This window comes from Mytilus edulis, chromosome 4 (genome assembly GCF_963676685.1).
Source record: "Mytilus edulis chromosome 4, xbMytEdul2.2, whole genome shotgun sequence".
Classification (NCBI taxonomy): Eukaryota; Metazoa; Mollusca; class Bivalvia; order Mytilida; family Mytilidae; genus Mytilus; species Mytilus edulis.
In genome coordinates, this window is record NC_092347.1 from 77909892 (window position 1) to 77929916 (window position 20025).

The 20025-nt window shown below is 33.6% G+C and overlaps 2 protein-coding genes across 8 annotated transcripts in view; one reads left to right on the forward strand and one right to left on the reverse strand.

Annotated features, from left to right (window-relative positions):
• The window catches only part of LOC139520589 (uncharacterized), a 67108-nt gene that overhangs the window by 33702 nt on the left and 13381 nt on the right, over positions 1–20025 (forward strand). For 4 of the 7 annotated variants that reach the window (XM_071313385.1, XM_071313387.1, XM_071313386.1 and 1 more), the window contains 3 exons: positions 410–588; positions 1825–2003; positions 17013–17100. In XM_071313385.1, coding sequence (XP_071169486.1) covers positions 410–588; positions 1825–2003; positions 17013–17100 — 446 coding nt within the window. The remainder of the gene's footprint in view (positions 1–409; positions 589–1824; positions 2004–17012; positions 17101–20025) is intronic. The other 3 variants (XM_071313390.1, XM_071313391.1, XM_071313392.1) reach the window with 1 other exon arrangement.
• Positions 6702–8596, reverse strand: LOC139520590 (uncharacterized). The gene has a single exon (XM_071313393.1). The coding sequence runs from the start codon at positions 8565–8567 to the stop codon at positions 6882–6884; it is 1686 nt and encodes a 561-aa protein (XP_071169494.1). The 5' UTR covers positions 8568–8596; the 3' UTR covers positions 6702–6881.

Consider the following 20025-nt stretch of genomic DNA (forward strand, 5'->3'; position numbering starts at 1 on the left):
AATGGGTTTTTCAGTCTGTGTGTCTGTTAGTTTGTCTATCTGACAGTTCGTCCTTCTGTCCTGTTTCATGTTAAAGCTTTTGGTTAAGGTAATTTTGTGAAGCATTTGAAGTCCTATCAACTGGACACTTAGTACACATGTTCCCTTTGATATGATCTTTCTAATTGAAGGCAAAATTAGAGTTTTGACCCCAATTTCATGGTCCACTGATCATAGAAAATAATAGTGCCAGTGGGACATCTGTGTATGACACATTCTTGTTTAAATAAATATTGACACTGACCAACACCATATTTTATTTCAATACGACATTATTATATCCCATACCTTATACCATCTACAGTATCATTAATTTTGTTACTTGTATGTATGAATGTTTTTGTCATAACTGTTTTGTGTCTTGTTACAGGAGTAACGAGCTTGGGGATCTCCACAGACAGTACGAGCAAGATTATAACGGAGTATTACGAAATGTTGCTAGGAGTGAGATTAAGAACCATGTGGGCCAGTTTAGCCTTGATTACTTCAGACTAAACAGAACTAACCTGGAAAAATATATTTTAAATTTATTACAGGCAAGATTTGAGGGTAAGCTTAGTGCATAAACTTCTATACTGGTTTGAGGAACATACTGAAAGACAAATTAGATATAGGAAAAATTTATGATGTAAAAAAGATACATATTTTTCTGATAGTTGAGAATTTTAAAATGTCACAATTTTATTTATATTTATTTAGCCAGATACATAAACTAACACAGAAAGACAAAAATATTAGCTTTTTTGCTTATTAATTGGAGGAAGACTAATATTTCTTTTAGATTATTTTGCCTAACTGTTACTATTGTTACTTTTATTGCAATCTGAGAAAGAAAGAAAAAAGAAGTACAAAATTCTGATTGTCTTGAACTTTGAAAATGATAAAACAAGGCTTTGGTGTGTTATATGCATTCATCAGAAAAAAGTGTAAAAACAACTTCCCTACTGACAATTTGCCAGTGAATGTGGTGAGGATCTTTGCTAAGTACATTTTTTATATCAGCTTTGAATGAAATACCAGTAAATAACCGTATAACAAATGATATGTTTAATGAAGTGACCTCATTATAAGCCCCTGATTTGTTAAAAGTACCTTTATAATTTGGTTTTCAGTTAATATTGCCATTTAAAATGTTGCCATATGTATTGAGAACATTTAAAAATAGGAAAATATATTGTTTTCATTTGTTTTCGTGAGGAGGAGGGGCCTTGGACTGTTGTTTATAAGCAGTTATCATAAAACCAGATTTGACTTAAAAATTGTTCTTGCCTTGGTATGAAACTTTTGCCTAAAAATGATTTTAATTTTTCATTAGAGCATGAAAATAATGAAAAATCATTTTAGAAAGTGCTGAACATGAAATCAGTTGAAGACTGAGGTGAATGCCTGAGTGTTGTTATGCTTGTTTTTGAAGCAAACTATTAAAGGCTACACACAGAAATCATGTGAAAATATTAAAACATGATAGTGGATCTGACAACAATCTGTTTCACTTTCTATTTTGATAATTTATACATCAGTCAGTGAAATTTAAGCCTTCAGAGTTTTTGAAGGTGTGTATTAAACTCAACAAAAAATAAAAAAAATAAAAATGTCTTTGAAACAACAAATAGAAGGAGCATTTGCAGATGCCTGTAAGCAAAGCTTGGACATAGAATCTATATTTGTACTTGGATTTCCATCTTTAATAGATGATGGTCCACAAATGTACCTTGACAATTTGGGGATTCAGATCTTTTAAACTTTATATTTGTATCTTCTATTAATATTATATTTTTTTCATAGGTGATTGTTGTAAAAGCTGTTGTCCTAACAGTTGTACAAACAACACAGTGTGTGCCACCTGTCTCCCTGAAGATAAATGTCACCCAGGTTACCATGTAGATATCAAATATTTCCAGTTAACACAGATATCCATCCCAAGTGAAGTGTCAAATTTGTTTGTTCAGCAGCTGGTTTTGCAGGTAAGCATGCAACGATTGATTTCTGTAGTTTTTGTTTTGATCTATGGAGCTCAAAGATAACAAATACCTTTTATTTTTTTTACAACTACCAGAATAAATTGAAAATTATATCTGGGAACAAATAAGTTTTTTGATTTATCTCCCCTTGATTGTTTTTCATTTAGTAAACTTTTTATTTTGAAATTATGATATAACAGTAATTCCTGTAACAATTGTAAAAAAAAACAGATCTAAACAGATACACATTTCCAGGGTACTTGATATTTATATATTGATGATAGTATATATAGAATATGGAAAATATTTAGTAAATACTAATTGTTAGTCCTCAATAAGTGACAGTCTTTAACATCAGCTTGACACTCAGATTCTATTTAACAACTTTTAAATTAAAACACAATTTTAAAACGCATTATTACTTATACCTGCTTTTATGGAAGTATACAAATTGTTAAGAGCCAGTTCTTCACTTTTTATGACTGAAGCTTTGTTTTAAATGCTTATAAGTATGTACAATAAATGAATTTTAGAGTTCTTTCATGAGATATTTTATTACAAAATGTATCATATTTCAATTTTAATTGTTAATTTATAAGATATTGGTTGAATACATCCACAACTTGTTTAAACTTGAGCATGTCAAGAGTTGAGGTTTTTTTTTCTATTATGCATTGTATAAAAAGTTTTAACATGATCTCATGATATTAATTTATTATGATGTTCAATACTGTATTATTCCAATTTTTATATGACTGCAAACATTTTTTGGATTTGTATAATGCTATGATTTTGTAGTCGGCAGTGTCTACAGCATCATCCGAAGATAATTTGGTTTCTGATTAATAACTTTAGTTAAAGTGTATGGATCTCTATGAAATTTTACAAGAAGATTCAATACCACTAAAGGAAGATTCGGATTGATTTGGGGGGTTTTGCTAAAACAGTTTCGGAAAAAGGCCCCAAATGGGCCAAAAACAAGCATTTTCTTGTTGTCAGACAATAACTTGTGTTAAGGTGTACAGATCTCTTTAATATTGTACTACAAGATTTCTTTTCACAAAGGGAAGGCAAGGATTCAGTTAATTGGTTATGGTACAAACAGTTTAGGAAATGGGGGCAAAAGAGACCAAAAACAAGCACTTTTGTAGTTTCCAGACACTAACTTGTGTAAATGTGTATGGATCTCTCTGAAATTGAACCACAAGGTTCCATATGACAAAGGGAAGAATTGGAATGAGAAAGAGGGTATTTGCCCCAAACATCCAGGAATTAGGGGCAAAAAAAGGTAAAAAAAACACCCTTTTCTACTTTCCAGACAGTAAAGTGTACAGATTTCCCTGAAATTGAACTACAAGGTTCCATACAACAAAGGGAAGGCTGGGATTGAGTTTTAGGGTAATTACTCCAAGGGGGAGTTTTTTGGATGGTTCATATTTTTTTCTTCAAAATTTTTGAAATTATGAAATTTTTGAAAAGTTTCAAGAAGAAATGTTCGATAGTATTGTGCAATAGATTTGTAAGATCTTTGACCAAATGTCAGAAACCTATATTATGCCAAAAATTTGATCACAATCCAAATTCAGACAGTATCAAGCTTGAATATTGTGTCCAAACTTTCCCCAACTATTAAGGGTTTGACCTCCACTGTTGTAACTGGCAGCACTTAGTGAACATTACTTTTTAATATTTATGCCCCCGCCGCAGCGGACTATTATGAGTTTCCCACACAAAAAAAATGTCAAGATCTTACAAATCTATTGTTCAATTTTGTGCAATTAAAACTTTAAACTTTTCAAAAATTTGGAATTTGAAAAATTTGGAGAAAAAAAATTTGAAAACTACTACCACCCCCCCTTTTTTTGCAATTAGTCCAAAACCTGACATTTCTTTATACAAAATTTACAAGTAGTGTAAGGGAGGTAGATTCGAACATACCCAACATTGTATGTTAAATATTTTTTGAATTACCTCCCTTTTACTGCTTTTAAATTGTCCATTGACCAGAAAAAAACTTAGTTTCCCCCTCTTTTGCCCCTAATTCCAAATCATTTTGAGCCATAACCCCCCAAAGTCAATACTTACCATCACTTCATGGTATGGAAACTTGTGGTATAATTTCAGAGAGATTCATAAACTTAAACAGAAGTTATTGTTTGAAAACTACAAAAATGGTTATTTTAGCCCCCTTTTTGGCTCCTTTTTTCTAAACTATTGGGATAAAAACCTCTAAAATCAATCCTAACCTTCCTTTAGTTGTATTGAACCTTCTGGTAAAAATTTATTAAGATCCATTCACTAAAACTAAAGTTATTGTTCGGAAACTAAATGTGTCTTCGGACAACACCACAGATGACGACGACATGATAGCATTATACGACAAAAAAGAATTTTTGCGGTTGTATAAAATTTGCTGTTCTGAAAGTATAAATGAAGTCATTTCCAAAATCTTCTCTGAAAAATTTGAGTTATCTTTCTTTATCCAGAATGGTTGTTGAATCAACAACAACCAATGCTTTATACAATGCAAAAAAATATGCAATATTCAATTTTACTTCCTACTGATAAATTAAAAGCAATCTTTACCATCCAGTGCTTACAAGAACTTTGATTACCATTCAAGGATTATGCCCCTTTACAAATGGAAAAATTGCCTAAGTTTTTCATTTCCATTCTCTAACTGAAGTTTGTGTTTGGTTGCTTCACTTTTACAGTTCTTGAGAAATGTCCCTTTATAACCTTTTATACTAGCGGACACATTCCCAATTTATTTGCAATTGTACCTGCAAAAAATTGGCATTCACAAAAAATATTTATACTGTAGATGCTTAAGCTTCACGTATATTCATGTTCATATATATATGCCTCATGACTGAAAACAAAGTTGGGGGTATTCAGGATCACTCTTCCTATCCTGTGCATAACTTTTGTACTATAAGACTTAAACCAAACTTGGTAAGCAGTTGCATCATTGGCAAACGTAGGTGTCAAATACCAAAGTCGTGTCACTCTAGCATTGAATATAACCCATATGATAGTGATTCTTGTTCCAACTCAGACCTTTCATACCATAACACTAAATATATAGCTAAGAACAAACAAACTTGGTATGAAGCTGTATCATGAGCTGGAGATATGTCACATACTAGAGTCAAGTCACACTGACTTTGACTTCAATATTTGACTACTATGATAGTAAAAACTTATCCAATTTGTGTTTTGTTCATCACATATGTAATTTAACAATTTTGTTAACAAAGTTTGTATGCAGTTGCATCATGGACTTGGAGTGCGTCATAAACCAAAATCAGTTCATTATGATCTTGACTTTTACCATTGACTCCTATGATGGTAAAACCAGTTTGTGTATGGCTCATAAAAATTGTACCATAACACTTAGGATAATCAAAATTAGTATGCAGTTGCATCATTGATTAGGGATATGTCACATACAAACTTCAGATCACTCTGACCTTGACTTTGACCACTATGATAGTTAAACATTGTCATATTCATATCTGGCTCATATCTTTTGTACTGTAAACTGAGGTTTGCAATAGCTTCATGTGCCTGGGATGTGTGATAAACCAATGTCAGGTTATTCTCACTTTTAACCCTTCATGATAGTAAAACCTTGTCTGTTCTGTGTCCTGCCCATATATATATATTGTACCATTGAACTTAGCATAACCAAACTTAGTATGCACTTGCAGCAAGGGCTGGAGATGTGTCTTTATCTGTCACACTGACCTTGCATTTGACCTTTGACCATTATGATAGTAAAACGTTGTCTGATTTGTGTGTTCTTGTACTGTAGGACTTACATCAGGGTTTCTGCTAGCAGTCACCAAATTCGTATTTTGCGAAAGAAGTAAAATTGTGGCGATTAAAAAACATGTATGCTGAAAAAATTTTGCAAAAGAAATCAGTGTTGAATGGTAAATAGCTTATCTGGGTTTTGTTTGGCGTTTCCACACTAATTGGGGTCAGCAATGGACTTATTGGGTTTTGATTCAAGACAGCAGGACACACAATGAGCCACATAGACAATAAGAAGTCATAAGTGTTTGTGTTTATATGATATGAGGCACTAATGATCTAAGATTGCAATATTATTTATTTTGCTTTGGTACCACTTTTGGATTTTTTCAAACAGCTCCACACTTAACAGGACAACAGGCTAAATACAGTTACCACTGGTGTAATTTCTGTTGATAGAGCTTTGATAATTGTTATTTCCTGTTTTTGTATGCACACAAATATGTTTCAATTATGTATTTTGCATGAAATAAAACGTCTTAAATCTTATATTGTATTTGTACGCAAACTTCACTATTGGTAACGTGATCAGTTGGTTGCCCTGTTTTATTGTGTGTAGCTGTTTGAAAAAGCCATGAGTGGTAACAAAGCACAATGTATAATACATATGTATTGCAAACTTAGATTATTAGTGCCTTCCGTTATCATATAAACACAAATAGTTACAACTTCTTATCGTCTATGTGGTTCAAAGTGTGCCATGCTGTCTTTTTTCAAAACGTGATAAGTCCTTTGCCACAACTCAATTATTGGGGAAATACAGATCAAAACCCAAAAGTCTGTTACCATTCTACACATTGAAAATTAAACTTTTCATTTTTTCCTTTTACAAAATTGTACTTCTTTTTTTAATGTCATCAATTTCAAAATTATTAACCAATGCACAGTTAAAGAATTTATTTGAAAACAAATAAACTAATTATTTTTATAACATTTTCTAGATAGGAAACAAATATATACATGATAATATTATTTGTGCTACAAGGTGAACTATATTTATTGTCTTTAAAAAAAAGTATATACATATACATTTTGTAAGAAAGTTGTATTACAATTTGAATGTTAACACCCTGATAATGTCACTTGATATATCTTTGCCTCCTTTGCAGTACTACTTCCATATCTTGTACATCCTATATAGAGTTGTCCTGTTGATGTAAAGCCAAGGGTGAATGGAAGGATTATTGCATTATCTTTGGCATTGAAATGAGTCAATAGTTCTCCAACATTGTTTAAAATGTGAAACACATCAGTTTCTAAATCCACTACAATTACATTGTCTCTAGGTGTTGTCACTATCCTGATTGGTTTGAATGGTATATTCTTGTTGATCTCTGTATGTCCTGTATATGTATTGATAACATCCCCTCCCTGTCCTAACACCACCACTCTTCCTCTGTCACTTCCTGGTTCACAATCTACAACATGTATATTACCATTACTGGTACTGGTTATACTATTGGGATAATTAAATATAGATTGATTATGTTTGTCATGTTCGTACACAGTCTCATGGTCTCCATTCTTATTCATCACAAACACTGCTACTCTTCCTCGTTTTTTACTGTTTAAACCTCCTACAACTACTTTATTACCACTGGTGATGTGGACATCAGAGGAACACAAAGGGGCCACATCATATACAGTATCTGTCAGTTTACCAGTGGTAACACTGAGTTGTTGTAGTCTTGGTTTCCTGAGGGACAGGAGAATATCATTAGATGGAAGTACTGCCATACCATAGACACCAAGGTTGAAAGTAGATATAGTTTTCAGATTGTTTCCTTCTGGTTTAACTTTCATTAACTTTCTATCTAAACCACAATTTATCCAGATTGACTTGTCAGGACAAGGAATTATATCTAATACGGCAGAAAGTTCAGTTTGATATTCTGAAATAATATTTAGAGTAACAGTTAATTCTACCGGAGTGTCATCACTTTGTAGCACTCCAACAATAGCCTGAGTGATCTCCCCTGGAACAAATTTTGGAATGGAATTGTATGATGACTGGGTTTTCGGTACTAGTATCTCTATTGATTTCTCTATTCGGCTGACTTCACGAAAAAACTTGGCCATATCTGATGCCTTAATAAGATCTTCTGTATCATTGTTTCGGTCCTCGGTCTCTTTCATGGATCTTAATATGACATCAAGATCAATGTCAATTGAATGTGTTATTGCTTTTCGATTTTCACTGACTTCATTTTTTAGCTCTTCTATGTATTTGTCAACTGCTTTCTTTAAAGATTTCCCATGATTTTGAATTTTTTGTATAACCTTAGTGTACTTCTCATTTTCATGAGACTTACATTGTTCCAAAAATAGTTTATTTGTGGCCAGTTTAGTTCTGTTGGTCTGAATTTTACTTTGTCCCTTCTTTAGGCTCTCTATTTTTGTATTAAATGCCTCACTGATTTCGATTAAATCATGCTTTTTGTGTATTTTAGCAATGCATATTGGACAAACTAGACTGTCACAATTATTGCAAAAGAGACAGCATGATTGTCCGGAATGATCTTTGCACCTAATGTTTGTAAAATCCACTTCTTCAGAATGCACACCTACTTGCTTAATGTCAACTATCTTATGATTTTGTGCATTTTTAATTTTTAAATGTTTTGTATCCCTACAGTTAGTACACAATAATAAACCACAGTCTTCACATTTCCATTTAATAGTCTCATTTTCACACAAGTTACATTTTACTGGTACTTGACTTTTTCTTACTGATTGAGAGAACGCCATTTATGATAGATCGTCAGTTTGTTTAATGACGTATTTTACTTCCTGGTCTGTATCGACAGACGACCTAATCAAGTGGTAGATAAAACAATTATTTCACACACTATTATTTATGGAAGGAATGTTTATATATATATTACCTTTAATACCTGACAAAATGATATAGTGCATAGATTAGATTAAATTACCACATTTGAATGAAGTACATTTGATTATGAAGTAAATGAAGTATTTAAGTATAGGTTTGTCCTCAATTTAAATGGCACTTGTTCAAATATTTGAACGCGTTTTCAAAGGAACAAAAATGTTGTTTAAAATAAAGTAATAGATATGAATGAATTCAAATTATCAACTTTAAATTATAATTATATGCAAAGTTTGATATCAATACCAAAAAGAAGAGACAATCAAAATCTGCTTAAAGTTTCTTAGGTATATTTCAGAGTTTAGTATGACATCTGGTATACATTTTTGTAGAGCTTTCGACTTTTGTCGAAAAAGCAAGACATTATTAGTATTTAATGCTTTCCTACATTCCATCGGAAAAGTTGGGTTTACAAATATTCACTCTGTGGTTAAAGTTTTTGAAATTTTGGTAAACATGGAAAGAATTGTGAAGAAGATAAAGTATTTTCTTCAAACAAAGCATTTAAATAGTACATATGCCGGTATGTAGGACATAAATAAACTAAATTTAAACTGTATGTTATAATTTGATATTTTGGCCCATTTTAGACAATATATGATACATTGATATTCTAGACGTTTGATTCTAGAAACACTTGAACAATCTTCAACCTTCTCTCTTCTTAAGAGATGCGCTCATACTTTTTAGTATTCCATAGTAGAAAATTTACACTACAGAGGAAACTTTCTTCAACACAATTTAACTAGAGGCTCTTAAGAGCCTGTGTCGCTCACCTTGGTCTATGTGCATATTAAACAAAGGACACAGATGGATTCATGACAAAATTGTGTTTTGGTGATGGTGATGTGTTTGTAGATCTTACTTTTCTGAACCTTCTTGCTTCTTACAGTTATCTCAATTTATAATGAACTTGGCCCATTAGTTACAGAGGAAAATATTTTGTTAAAATTTACAAAAATTTACAATATTTACAAAATTATTAAAAATTGACTATAAAGGGCAATAACTCCTTAAGGGGTCAACTGACCTTTTTGTCATGTTGACTTATTTGTGGATCTTACTTTACTGAACATTATTGCTGTTTACAGTTTATCTCTATCTATAATAATATTCAAGATAATAACCAAAAACGGCAAAATTTCCAATTCAGGGGCAGCAACCCAACAACCAGTTGTCAGATTCATCTGAAAATTTCAGGGCAGATAGATCTTGACTAGCAAAACAATTTAACCCCTGTCTGAATTGCTCTTAATGCTTTGGTTTCAGAGTTATAAGCCAAAATCTACATTTTACCCCTATGTTCTAGTTTTAGCCATGGTGGCCATCTTGGTTGGTTGGCAGGGTCACTGCACACATTTTTCAAACTAGATACCTCAATGATGATTATGGCCAAGTATGGTTAAATTTGGACCAGTAGTTTTAGAGGAGAAGATTTTTGTAAAAGATTAGAAAAAATTAGGAAAAATTGGTAAAAAATGACTATAAAGTGCAATAACTCCTTAAAGGGTCAACTGACCATTTTAGTCATATTAACTTATTTGTAGATCTTACTTTGCTGAACATTATTGCTGTTTGCAGTTCATCCCTATCTATAATAATATTCAAGATAAGAGCCAAAAAAACGGTAAAATTTCCTTAAAATTGCCAATTCAGGGGCAGCAACCCAACAACAGGTTGTCAGATTCGTCTGAAAATTTCAGGGCAGATAGATCTTTACAAGATAAACAATTTTACCCCATGTCAGATTTGCTCTAAATGCTTTGGTTTCAGAGTTATAAGCCAAAATCTGCATTTACCCCTATGTTCTATTTTAGCCATTGCGGCCATCTTGGTTGGTTGGCAGGGTCCGACTCACGCCACACATTTTTTAAACTAGATACTCCAATGATGATTTGTTTTCTTTAATTTGGCCCAGTAGTTTCAGAGGAGAAGATTTTTGTAAAAGCTAACAAGGGACGACGACGGACGCCGACGGACGACGATGGACGAAGACGGACGCAAAGTGATGAGAAAAGCTCACTTGGCCCTTTGGGCCAGGTGAGCTAAAAAATAAGATTAGCTACCTTTAACAAGTGTGTATATATTAGCATTTATAATAAAGTTCCCTCCGATTGTTTAATTGCATAATGCATCAAATTGTTTACATAAGTAATCAACCAATCCAACGTGTTGCAATGCATGATGGACTACTACATGTGTAAAATGTACTTGTGACGGATGGGTTAACTGAAAGTCTGGACAGGCAGTAAAACAACGTCTGGTTCGTTTGATCGTATAATCTCAACTCAATATAGTAACATGATACATAACAATAGAACAACGTTAACAGAAGATATGATGACGTTAACAATGTGAATGGAAACGGCGTTAAAAGTAGTGTTAACGTTTGACGCGTAAGTTAAACTGTCTCTAAATCACCGACATACTCGGGGCCACCAGATGCAATGTCCATTAGCTGTGATATATAGTGGCATGCGGAAAGAACAAAAAATAGATTGATCTCACAAATAATTAAAAAAATATTAAATTATTAGATTACGTAAAAAACTCTTTGAATTTGACAGTCTTTTCACAAATAAGAAAAATTAACAAGTCTGTTCACACACGTTAGTTTCTTCGTTCACTTCGTCTCAGATAACATTCCATGCTGTTGACTTCTAATGGGTAGAGTTTCGTCACGGGTCGATTTGTAACTCCTGAATTGGTATGCACCATAGCAACGCGAACTAAACCGTCCTTGCCTTTAATAGTGTCCTGCACAACTCCAAGTTTCCAATGCACGCGCTTCGATTCGTCGTGTATCTGAACGACATCGCCTTCTTTAATCTTCCGAACGTCGACTCCAGCTCTTTGGTGATATTCTCGCAATGAAGTAAGATATTCTCCTTTCCATCTTGTCCAGAAGTTCTCAATCAATTGTCTCTGTCGTATCGCTTGATTGTTCAAGTTTGTGTGTGTTAATTCACATACATTTAGATTGTCAATAGCACTATTTGACGATACATACGGTAAAGTTGTTATCCTACGTCCATGTATAAGATGGGATGGTGTAAGCGGCTCCGGATCTCTGATATCTGTTGAAATATACGTCACTGGTCGATCGTTGAGTGTGGCTTCGATCTCTGTTAATACAGTCCTTAGAGTCTCATCGTTGACATGTGCACGTCCTAATACTTTCTTAAGTGATGTTTTTGTTAAGCCAATCATTCTTTCCCACATGCCCCCGAACCATGGAGCTCTATTTGGGATGAATTTCCATTCAATGCCATAATTCTGAATATTTTCTTTAACTTTTCTAGAATTGCAAAGTCGTGAAATTTCGTTTGAAGCAGCTTTAAATGTTAGCGCATTGTCTGACATCATTATTTTCGGCACTGATCGTCGACTTACAAATCTCCGGAAACACAATAAAAAAGATTCTTCGCTGAGATCGTAAACTAATTCCAAGTGTACTGCTCGAGTGACAGCACATGTAAATAGGCAAATGTAAGCCTTCGATTCTTCGTTGTGTCTGTTCCTTATCGTTAGCGCTCCTGTGAAGTCTACACCGGTTATGCTAAAGGGTGTAGCATCTTGAACTCTCTCCTTTGGTAATGGTGGAATTTCTGGTGCGGGATAAGATTTTCCGATTACTTTTCGGCACGTTACACATTTCATCAATATAGATTTCACGCACTGTCTTAATTTCGGAATCCAAAATGTTTGTTGTATGTATGCTAGAGTGATATTTATACCTGAATGTAGTGTGTTCTCATGTGCTTCTAACACTATCAAATGTGTAAGACGGTCCTTTGCCGGTAACAGATATGGAAACTTGACTGTTTCTCCTACTGTCGCATTGTCTATTCGGCGACCACCACAACGTAATAATTGCTTTTCGTCTAGAAAGAGCTTTAATTGTCGCACAAGTGTTTTACGTTTTGTAGAATTATCTATACAATTTATTTCGTCACTAAATATTTTACCTTGTTTATATCTTATCCATAGGAATTTTGCATTTTCAATTTCATCAATACGTAATAAATCTTTATTTCGTTCAGTTTCCTTTGCTCTGCAGTTTGTTGCGAATCTCATTACATATGCGGTAATTCGGGTTAATTTTCTATAAGAATTGTACCGTTCGATATCTATGATTTCTCCTATACCAATACATACATTTTGATTATTCTCCATTGTTTCAATTTTGTCATCGTTCTTCGACATTGTTGTACATACACTAGACGTTACATTGTTTCCATTCCATGTCGGCCAATCGTCTTTGCTGTTTAACCATTTCCATGTTAAGCGGCAGCGGAAGGAAATCTGGTTTCCATGGTAACTTAGCTGTGTACTTTCCATTTTCTAGTATAATAGACTTTTCTCCGTATTCTCTTACAATTTCAGACTGACTTTTAATACTATCGCTTCCTGAAACCCCCAACGATTCTAAGTTCCAAAACTTTTCCAAGTCGCAAACAACGGCTCTGTGATCAGTCAAAATATTCATCATTGCCGATTGTTTTGAAGTACTTCCGTTCTTAGTTAGTACGGGTCCTGACAAGAGATAACCAATTTTCGACTTAACTGCGGTCGGTCCATTTCCTCTTATTATTTCATCTTCAACTATTGACCAGTAATAGTCTGCGCCAATCAATAAAGATATGTTAAACTTGTCTTCTGCGCATATCGGATGTGCGAGTCGTAAACCATGTAAGTATGGCAGTGCTTTGATTTCCCTTTGGGATTTTGTCTGAATAGGAGCGGCAATTTTCGGTACAATTATTACTTCTATTTCTATTCTTTGATTATCAACTGTTTCAATAGCTATGTTTGCTTTGTCAAGATGACGAACTTGTCCTTCGTTTCCTCCAAATCCAGATATTTTCAGTGCAATCTTTTCGGTGGACTCAATTTCTAATTTTCTAGCTAAATCTTCAGTTATGAATGAGTTCTGTGCTCCCTCGTCAAGTAAAATATTTGACATTATCGATCGATTTTCGGACCAAACTGGAGTTACGGCAGTTTTCAGTAAAACATCTGTATGTGCAGTAACAGTAGAATGTAAGGATGTGGTTAGCTCCAGTGGCGTTTCCTCTACGGCGGTATGTGCTACGGTCTTTTGTGTACTATACTGGTTTTCGGTCAAGCTCTTTGGTTCTGTGGTATGTACTTGGACATGTATACTCGTGTGATGTCTCTTTCCGCACTGGCGGCATTTAAATTCAGACTTACATTCAGCTACTCTATGACTTCCGAAACAGTTAAAACATACCTTTTTTCGCTTCACCATTTCTATTCGTTTCTCAACATCTTTCACGTTTTTGCATGTATTTGGATGGTGGGATTCTTCACAAAATAAACATTTCTTACGTGACTGTTTTCTGTTCTTTCCGGGAAATGTTTCGGCAATAAACGAAGCGGTCGGTAAAATTTCTAAATCTTCATTACTTGTACCTGTAGATTGTCCTGCGACCTGTACGCATACTTCCCTCTTTATGGCTGTTCTCAATGATTCGATGTCCCAGTCGTCGTTTCCGCGGTCTCGGGTTATGTTTTTTCGTACATCGGACGGCAACTTATTGTATATAATAGGCGTAAGAATGGCTCCAAATGTACTCTCGTTTGTTCCTAACGATTCTAATCCGCGTATGCTACACTCAATTCTGTCGGAAAAATTTCTCAAACTGTCTGCGTTTGACCTCGGTGCGGGTAAATCAATTAAATTTTGAATATATGCGTTCCTGATTTTGTGGTTCTGACCAAACCTCTCTCTCAGTATTGATACGGCTTGATAGTAATTTGCACTTGTGAGTGGCAAACCGGCGATACATTGCGCGGCTATTCCCTGAATTTGATTTTGCAAATACGTAAATTTCTGCACGTCTGTTAATGTTTGGTTATCGTGTATTGTTGATTGATACGCATCCCAGAAAGGTTGCCAGTTTAACAAATTGCCATTAAAATATGGTAGATTCAATTTTGGTAGCTTGTGGTAGATGCTAGAATTTGTTGCGCTCATTGACGATCTGTATTGCATATCATTATTCTGCATGGGATGTGGAGTATTACATGTAGATGTGGAGTTGATAAAAACAAAATCTGCTGCATTTGGATTTAAGTTCTGATTAGAGCTAGTTTCATTTGATTTGTTTTTCTGTTTTGAACTTGATGAATTGCGTACTTTTGTCAAAATTCGTTCTATATCTAAAACATACCGATCTGAGTCTTCTATCTCTGCTTCCATGTTTTCCTCTGCAATCTCCTCTAATATTTCATTATCAAGTTCCGAAAGAATATCCCTCTTCTTCTTCAAAGTTTCACATAGGCTTTCTATTTCGTCGCGTTGTGTTGTTTCTTTCTCTAATTCCTCTTCAATCTTTGAAATTAATCTCCGCGCGGCTCCTCGATGACCCACTCTAATGGCTTTCTTTTTCGTCATTATCCTGGTCACGGCACCAATGTGACGGATGGGTTAACTGAAAGTCTGGACAGGCAGTAAAACAACGTCTGGTTCGTTTGATCGTATAATCTCAACTCAATATAGTAACATGATACATAACAATAGAACAACGTTAACAGAAGATATGATGACGTTAACAATGTGAATGGAAACGGCGTTAAAAGTAGTGTTAACGTTTGACGCGTAAGTTAAACTGTCTCTAAATCACCGACAGTACTAAGAACACATGTTTTTAAATGACATACAAAGCGATTTTTCACAGATTACTGGAAAAAGATTTCATTATACTTTTTCTTCTTATGTAATTACATTTTCAAACATACTTAAAATAAAGCCTTTGATATGATGCCCTTTAATATCTTTAACAAGGAATTAAAGAAAGTGTGGTATATATATCAATGAGAAATCAAACAAAATCCAAAAAAAAAGACAAGTGTTTTCAACAATAAACAAATGTCCCAGTCATTGTATATAATAAGTTATTGAAATTACTGAATAAGACATATGTTTATGTAATTACTTTAATAGCAAGTATAGTCAGAACATAACACAATCAGTTCATATACATGATAAGACTGTAATTTCAACCTAGGGTGCACTACAACCTGACACGAAGTATTGATCTTTTTCAACCAATTCTGTGTGTTTTTAAGTGATTGTAAACTCTTAATAGAACCTTGTGATTCATTGTGTCAAATAGTCAATTTCTCACAGGTTTGTTTACAATACGTTTTGCGGAATTAACCATGCAAATGCATTCTGACATCTGAATTCTAGTGGCCTTGACATGATGTCCGATACCTTACCAGATGGTCATTGATAATATACATGTTTTCATGGTGGGGTTGTTATACAGGCTCTGATTACTGTGCATATTACACGAGAATTTGGTGGTGGAATCTTTTTCTCGAATGATTTTCAAACAATACGCCGGCAAACTTATTCCTTCTTTGTGACTGATCTGCATAAAGATGTGGTTTTTTTTTCTATGTGACGTCATCAGGCATTGTCCCCTTTTTTTATGCCGTCACAATAGGAAATTCAGAGGAAAACAAGATAATTTGACGTCATAATCAGATTTTAACCAATGAAGAACTATATCAAACAAACCACATGTTGATTAAATTTGTTTATACAATGGGTGCAGAAAGGGATAAATTGACAAAGAATTAGAGAAATCTATTTAGCACACTAATGTAATGCCCATATATGATAGCAGTACATTCATTTGCTGTATAAAGTTACATTTTCTCCATTCTTTTTATGATAAAAGTCCTGTTGTGTCCTTATTTTAGTATCTTTAAGTTAATATTTTTTATTGAGGACTTAGATATGTCAATACAGGTAATTTGGTGAAAACGAAATCCAAATTCTGGAGCAATTGATATTAAAACTGAAAATTTTGTGCTATAAATGAAATATCTCAAAAATAGCAATTACATGTAGATTAATAATTATATGCAATTCATTTCAGGTATGCTAAAATGGAAGAATTTTCTTAGATTCCTCTTGATTTATGCCTAAAGACTTTGAACACTTTAATAAATCAAACAGCAAAATGATTAGAAATGCAAGAAATACCAAAAAATGGCAAAATTATCCCGGAAATAAGATGTATAACAATAAACCATTGATGGAAACCAAAAGCTAACTCCTTATAGCTTTCTAGTTTTTCCCTAACTCAATTAGGTCATCAATTCTGATTTCAGCTCTGGGGAACCTCTTGTAATTAAATTTATAACTCATTGTTTAAGAGGGATTATTTACATAGGTCAAGACAAACTATCGTCATCCAATTATTTTATGCAGATACATTATTTAGTCTTTTATATAAATTTTCTGTCTTCTTTTTTTTAATAAGGTGGAAGCTGAAAAAGAATTTTTGGTACAGACTCATTCACTGGTACAGAAAAAAACAGAACAACTAACAAAGAAACTGAAAAATGAAGGTATTAGCAAAGAAATTATAGTATATATTCCCTGATATATATAGAAGGTTACTGAATCATTTTCAGTTTATGAATTAAGAACTAAACAAGAACTAAGGTTGTTTATTGCCAAAAGTGAGTTTTAATATGAGATGCTGAAAAACATTTTTTGGTAAACTCCAAGAAAGGCGATAACCAATTTATATATTATTTTTATGCTCCTCTAAGTAGCAACATTCCAGGTGCTGCTGGAATATTGCTACTTAGAGGAGCATAAAAATGGAATATAAATTGGAAATACTTAGAAATGGAAAGTTCGCAATTGGAAAGCTGAAATCTTATAATAGATACACGAAATAAATTCTGAATTTACCTGAATGTGATGCTATCTAAAAATAATTTTTCCAAAAGATTGTGTTAACCCCTTTCAACGCTATACACGGCATATGCTGCGATGACAAATGCCATCCGCCACTGCTATTCGCGGCATATGGGACAACATCCCTAATGCGCCTCGAAATGAGGAACTCAAAAGTCACGTGTAAAGAAAAAATCTCTGTGTAGTGATATTGGACATGTTTCTATTTTTAACAAATGACTGAACTTAATTATTTGTAGTGATTAGGAAAGTAGAGGAACATAGAATAAATGTGTAAAAACTATGGAGCTATTGAATGTGTTCAAAGTATTAAATTTTCAAGAACTTATTGTGTTAAAAAGGGGATATTTTACCACAAGGAGCTGCATCACAAAAGGATGATCGGGGTTTGCTAATTTACGGAAAAAGTAATCTCACTTCGTACCCCGAAAATTTAACCACATATGTGAAAATGTCACAGCTTCGAAACGAGCTATCATACATATCCAAGTTTACGATATGGACTGAGCTACAGGAAAAAATGTTACCATTACCGCCTATGTAAAAAACAATTAAAGATATTGAGCCATATGCCGCGATGACAACGGATTCTTCATCAGGATTCTTAAACCATTGGGTTTTCTAGGATCGAGGATATACAAGATCTTATTTGCGCTTGAAATCCCGACAATTTTTATTGTAAAATCATGAAATAGAAGGAAAATTGAAGGAAAATAAAAACAAATATTTTGACAAATGCAAATGGCGGAAATCGGAAACGAAGCTATAAATATGGAAATATTTAAGCATTTCTATGGCGTAACTGACAACAAGGATTAGTAAAAAGGTTTCTTGTTATCTCAATGTGTTTATTACATTTAATTTGTGTGAGAAATATGATTTGATCGATCATTACGAGACGTAGAAAAAGGGGGGGAAACGGAGGTTGACTGAAAATTTTGAGGACGGAGCCACTGATTTGTGCCACGATTACATAATACGTTGTGTATGGTGCAATACGCTACGGAATCGGGCAATTGGTGTCTTCTTTATTATATTGCAGATAAAACAACAAAACAGATGAAGACTAAAAGTAGTTTTTATTCAAAATTCAACACAAATGTAATAAATTACACCTTTTACCTGTTAATTACCTGAAAATGCAGGTAACCTGATTAAAAATGTACTGAAATAACTGCTTAACATTACAGTTCATACTCTCCTGAGCATTTTTCATGCAATAACTTCTCTGTATCTCTTATAATAAAAAGGATACAGCAGTCTGAAAAGGAATATACTGTTCTAATGAATGAACACAAAAAAATTGCAGCAGTTATTTTTTTGTGTAGCTTTGAAAGGGTTAAGAATGTGATGCTGTAATTTCTAGAAACAAGATGGTATTTCAAAATTTCCTGTTTACCAGGATGCTATATGAATATTGTATTATGAACACTGCCATTAACCAATAAAATTAATTGTATTGTAGGTTTCTGTCAAGTTTTTATACGACCGCAAAAATTTTAATTTTTCGTCTTATATTGCTATCACGTTGGCGTCGTCGTCCTGCATCGTCTTCGGTCGTCGTCGTCGTCGTCGTCCAAATACTTTTAATTTCGCACTCTTACTTTAGTAAAAGTGAATAGAAATCTATGAAATTTTAACACTAGGTTTATAACCACAAAAGGAAGGTTGGGATTGATTTTGGGAGTTTTGGTCCCAAAATTTTAGGAAATAGGGGTCAAAAAGGGCCCAAATAAGCATTTTCTTGGTTTTCGCACTATAACTTTAGTTTAAGTAAATAGAAATCTATGAAATTTTGACACAAGGTTTATGACCACAAAAGGAAGGTTGGGATTGATTTTGGGAGTTTTAGTTCAAACAGTTTAGGAATTAGGGGCCAAAAAAGGGCCCAAATAAGCATTATTCTTGGTTTTCGCACAATAACTTTAGTATAAGTTAATAGAAATCAATGAATTTTAAACACAAGGTTTATGTCCACAAAAGGAAGGTTGGGATTGATTTTGGGAGTTGAGGTCTGAACAGTTTAGGAATTAGGGGCCAAAAAGGGGCCCAAGTAAGCATTATTCTTGGTTTTCGCACCATAACTTTAGTATAAGTAAATAGAAATCTTTGAAATTTAAACACAAGGTTTATGACCATAAAAGGAAGGTTGGGTTTGATTTTGGGAGTTTTGGTCCCAACAGGTTTTTAGGAATAAGGGGCCCGAAGGGTCCAAAATTGAACTTTGTTTGATTTCATCAAAAATTGAATAATTGGGGTTCTTTGATATGCCGGATCTAACTGAGTATGTAGATTCTTAATTTTTGGTCCCGTTTTCCAATTGGTCTACATTAAGGTCCAAAGGGTCCAAAATTAAACTTAGTTTGATTTTAACAAAAATTGAATCCTTGGGGTTCTTTGATATGCTGAATCTAAAAATGTACTTAGATTTTTGATTATTGGCCCAGTTTTCAAGTTGGTCCAAATCGGGGTCCAAAATTAAACTTTGTTTGATTTCATCAAAAATTGAATAATTGGGGTTGTTTGATATGCCAAATCTAACTGTGTATGTAGATTCTTAATTTTTA

Bases quoted from the DNA above. Each gene is read 5' to 3' on its own strand.
- LOC139520590 (XM_071313393.1), bottom strand. From the start codon at position 8,567: ATGGCGTTCTCTCAATCAGTAAGAAAAAGTCAAGTACCAGTAAAATGT.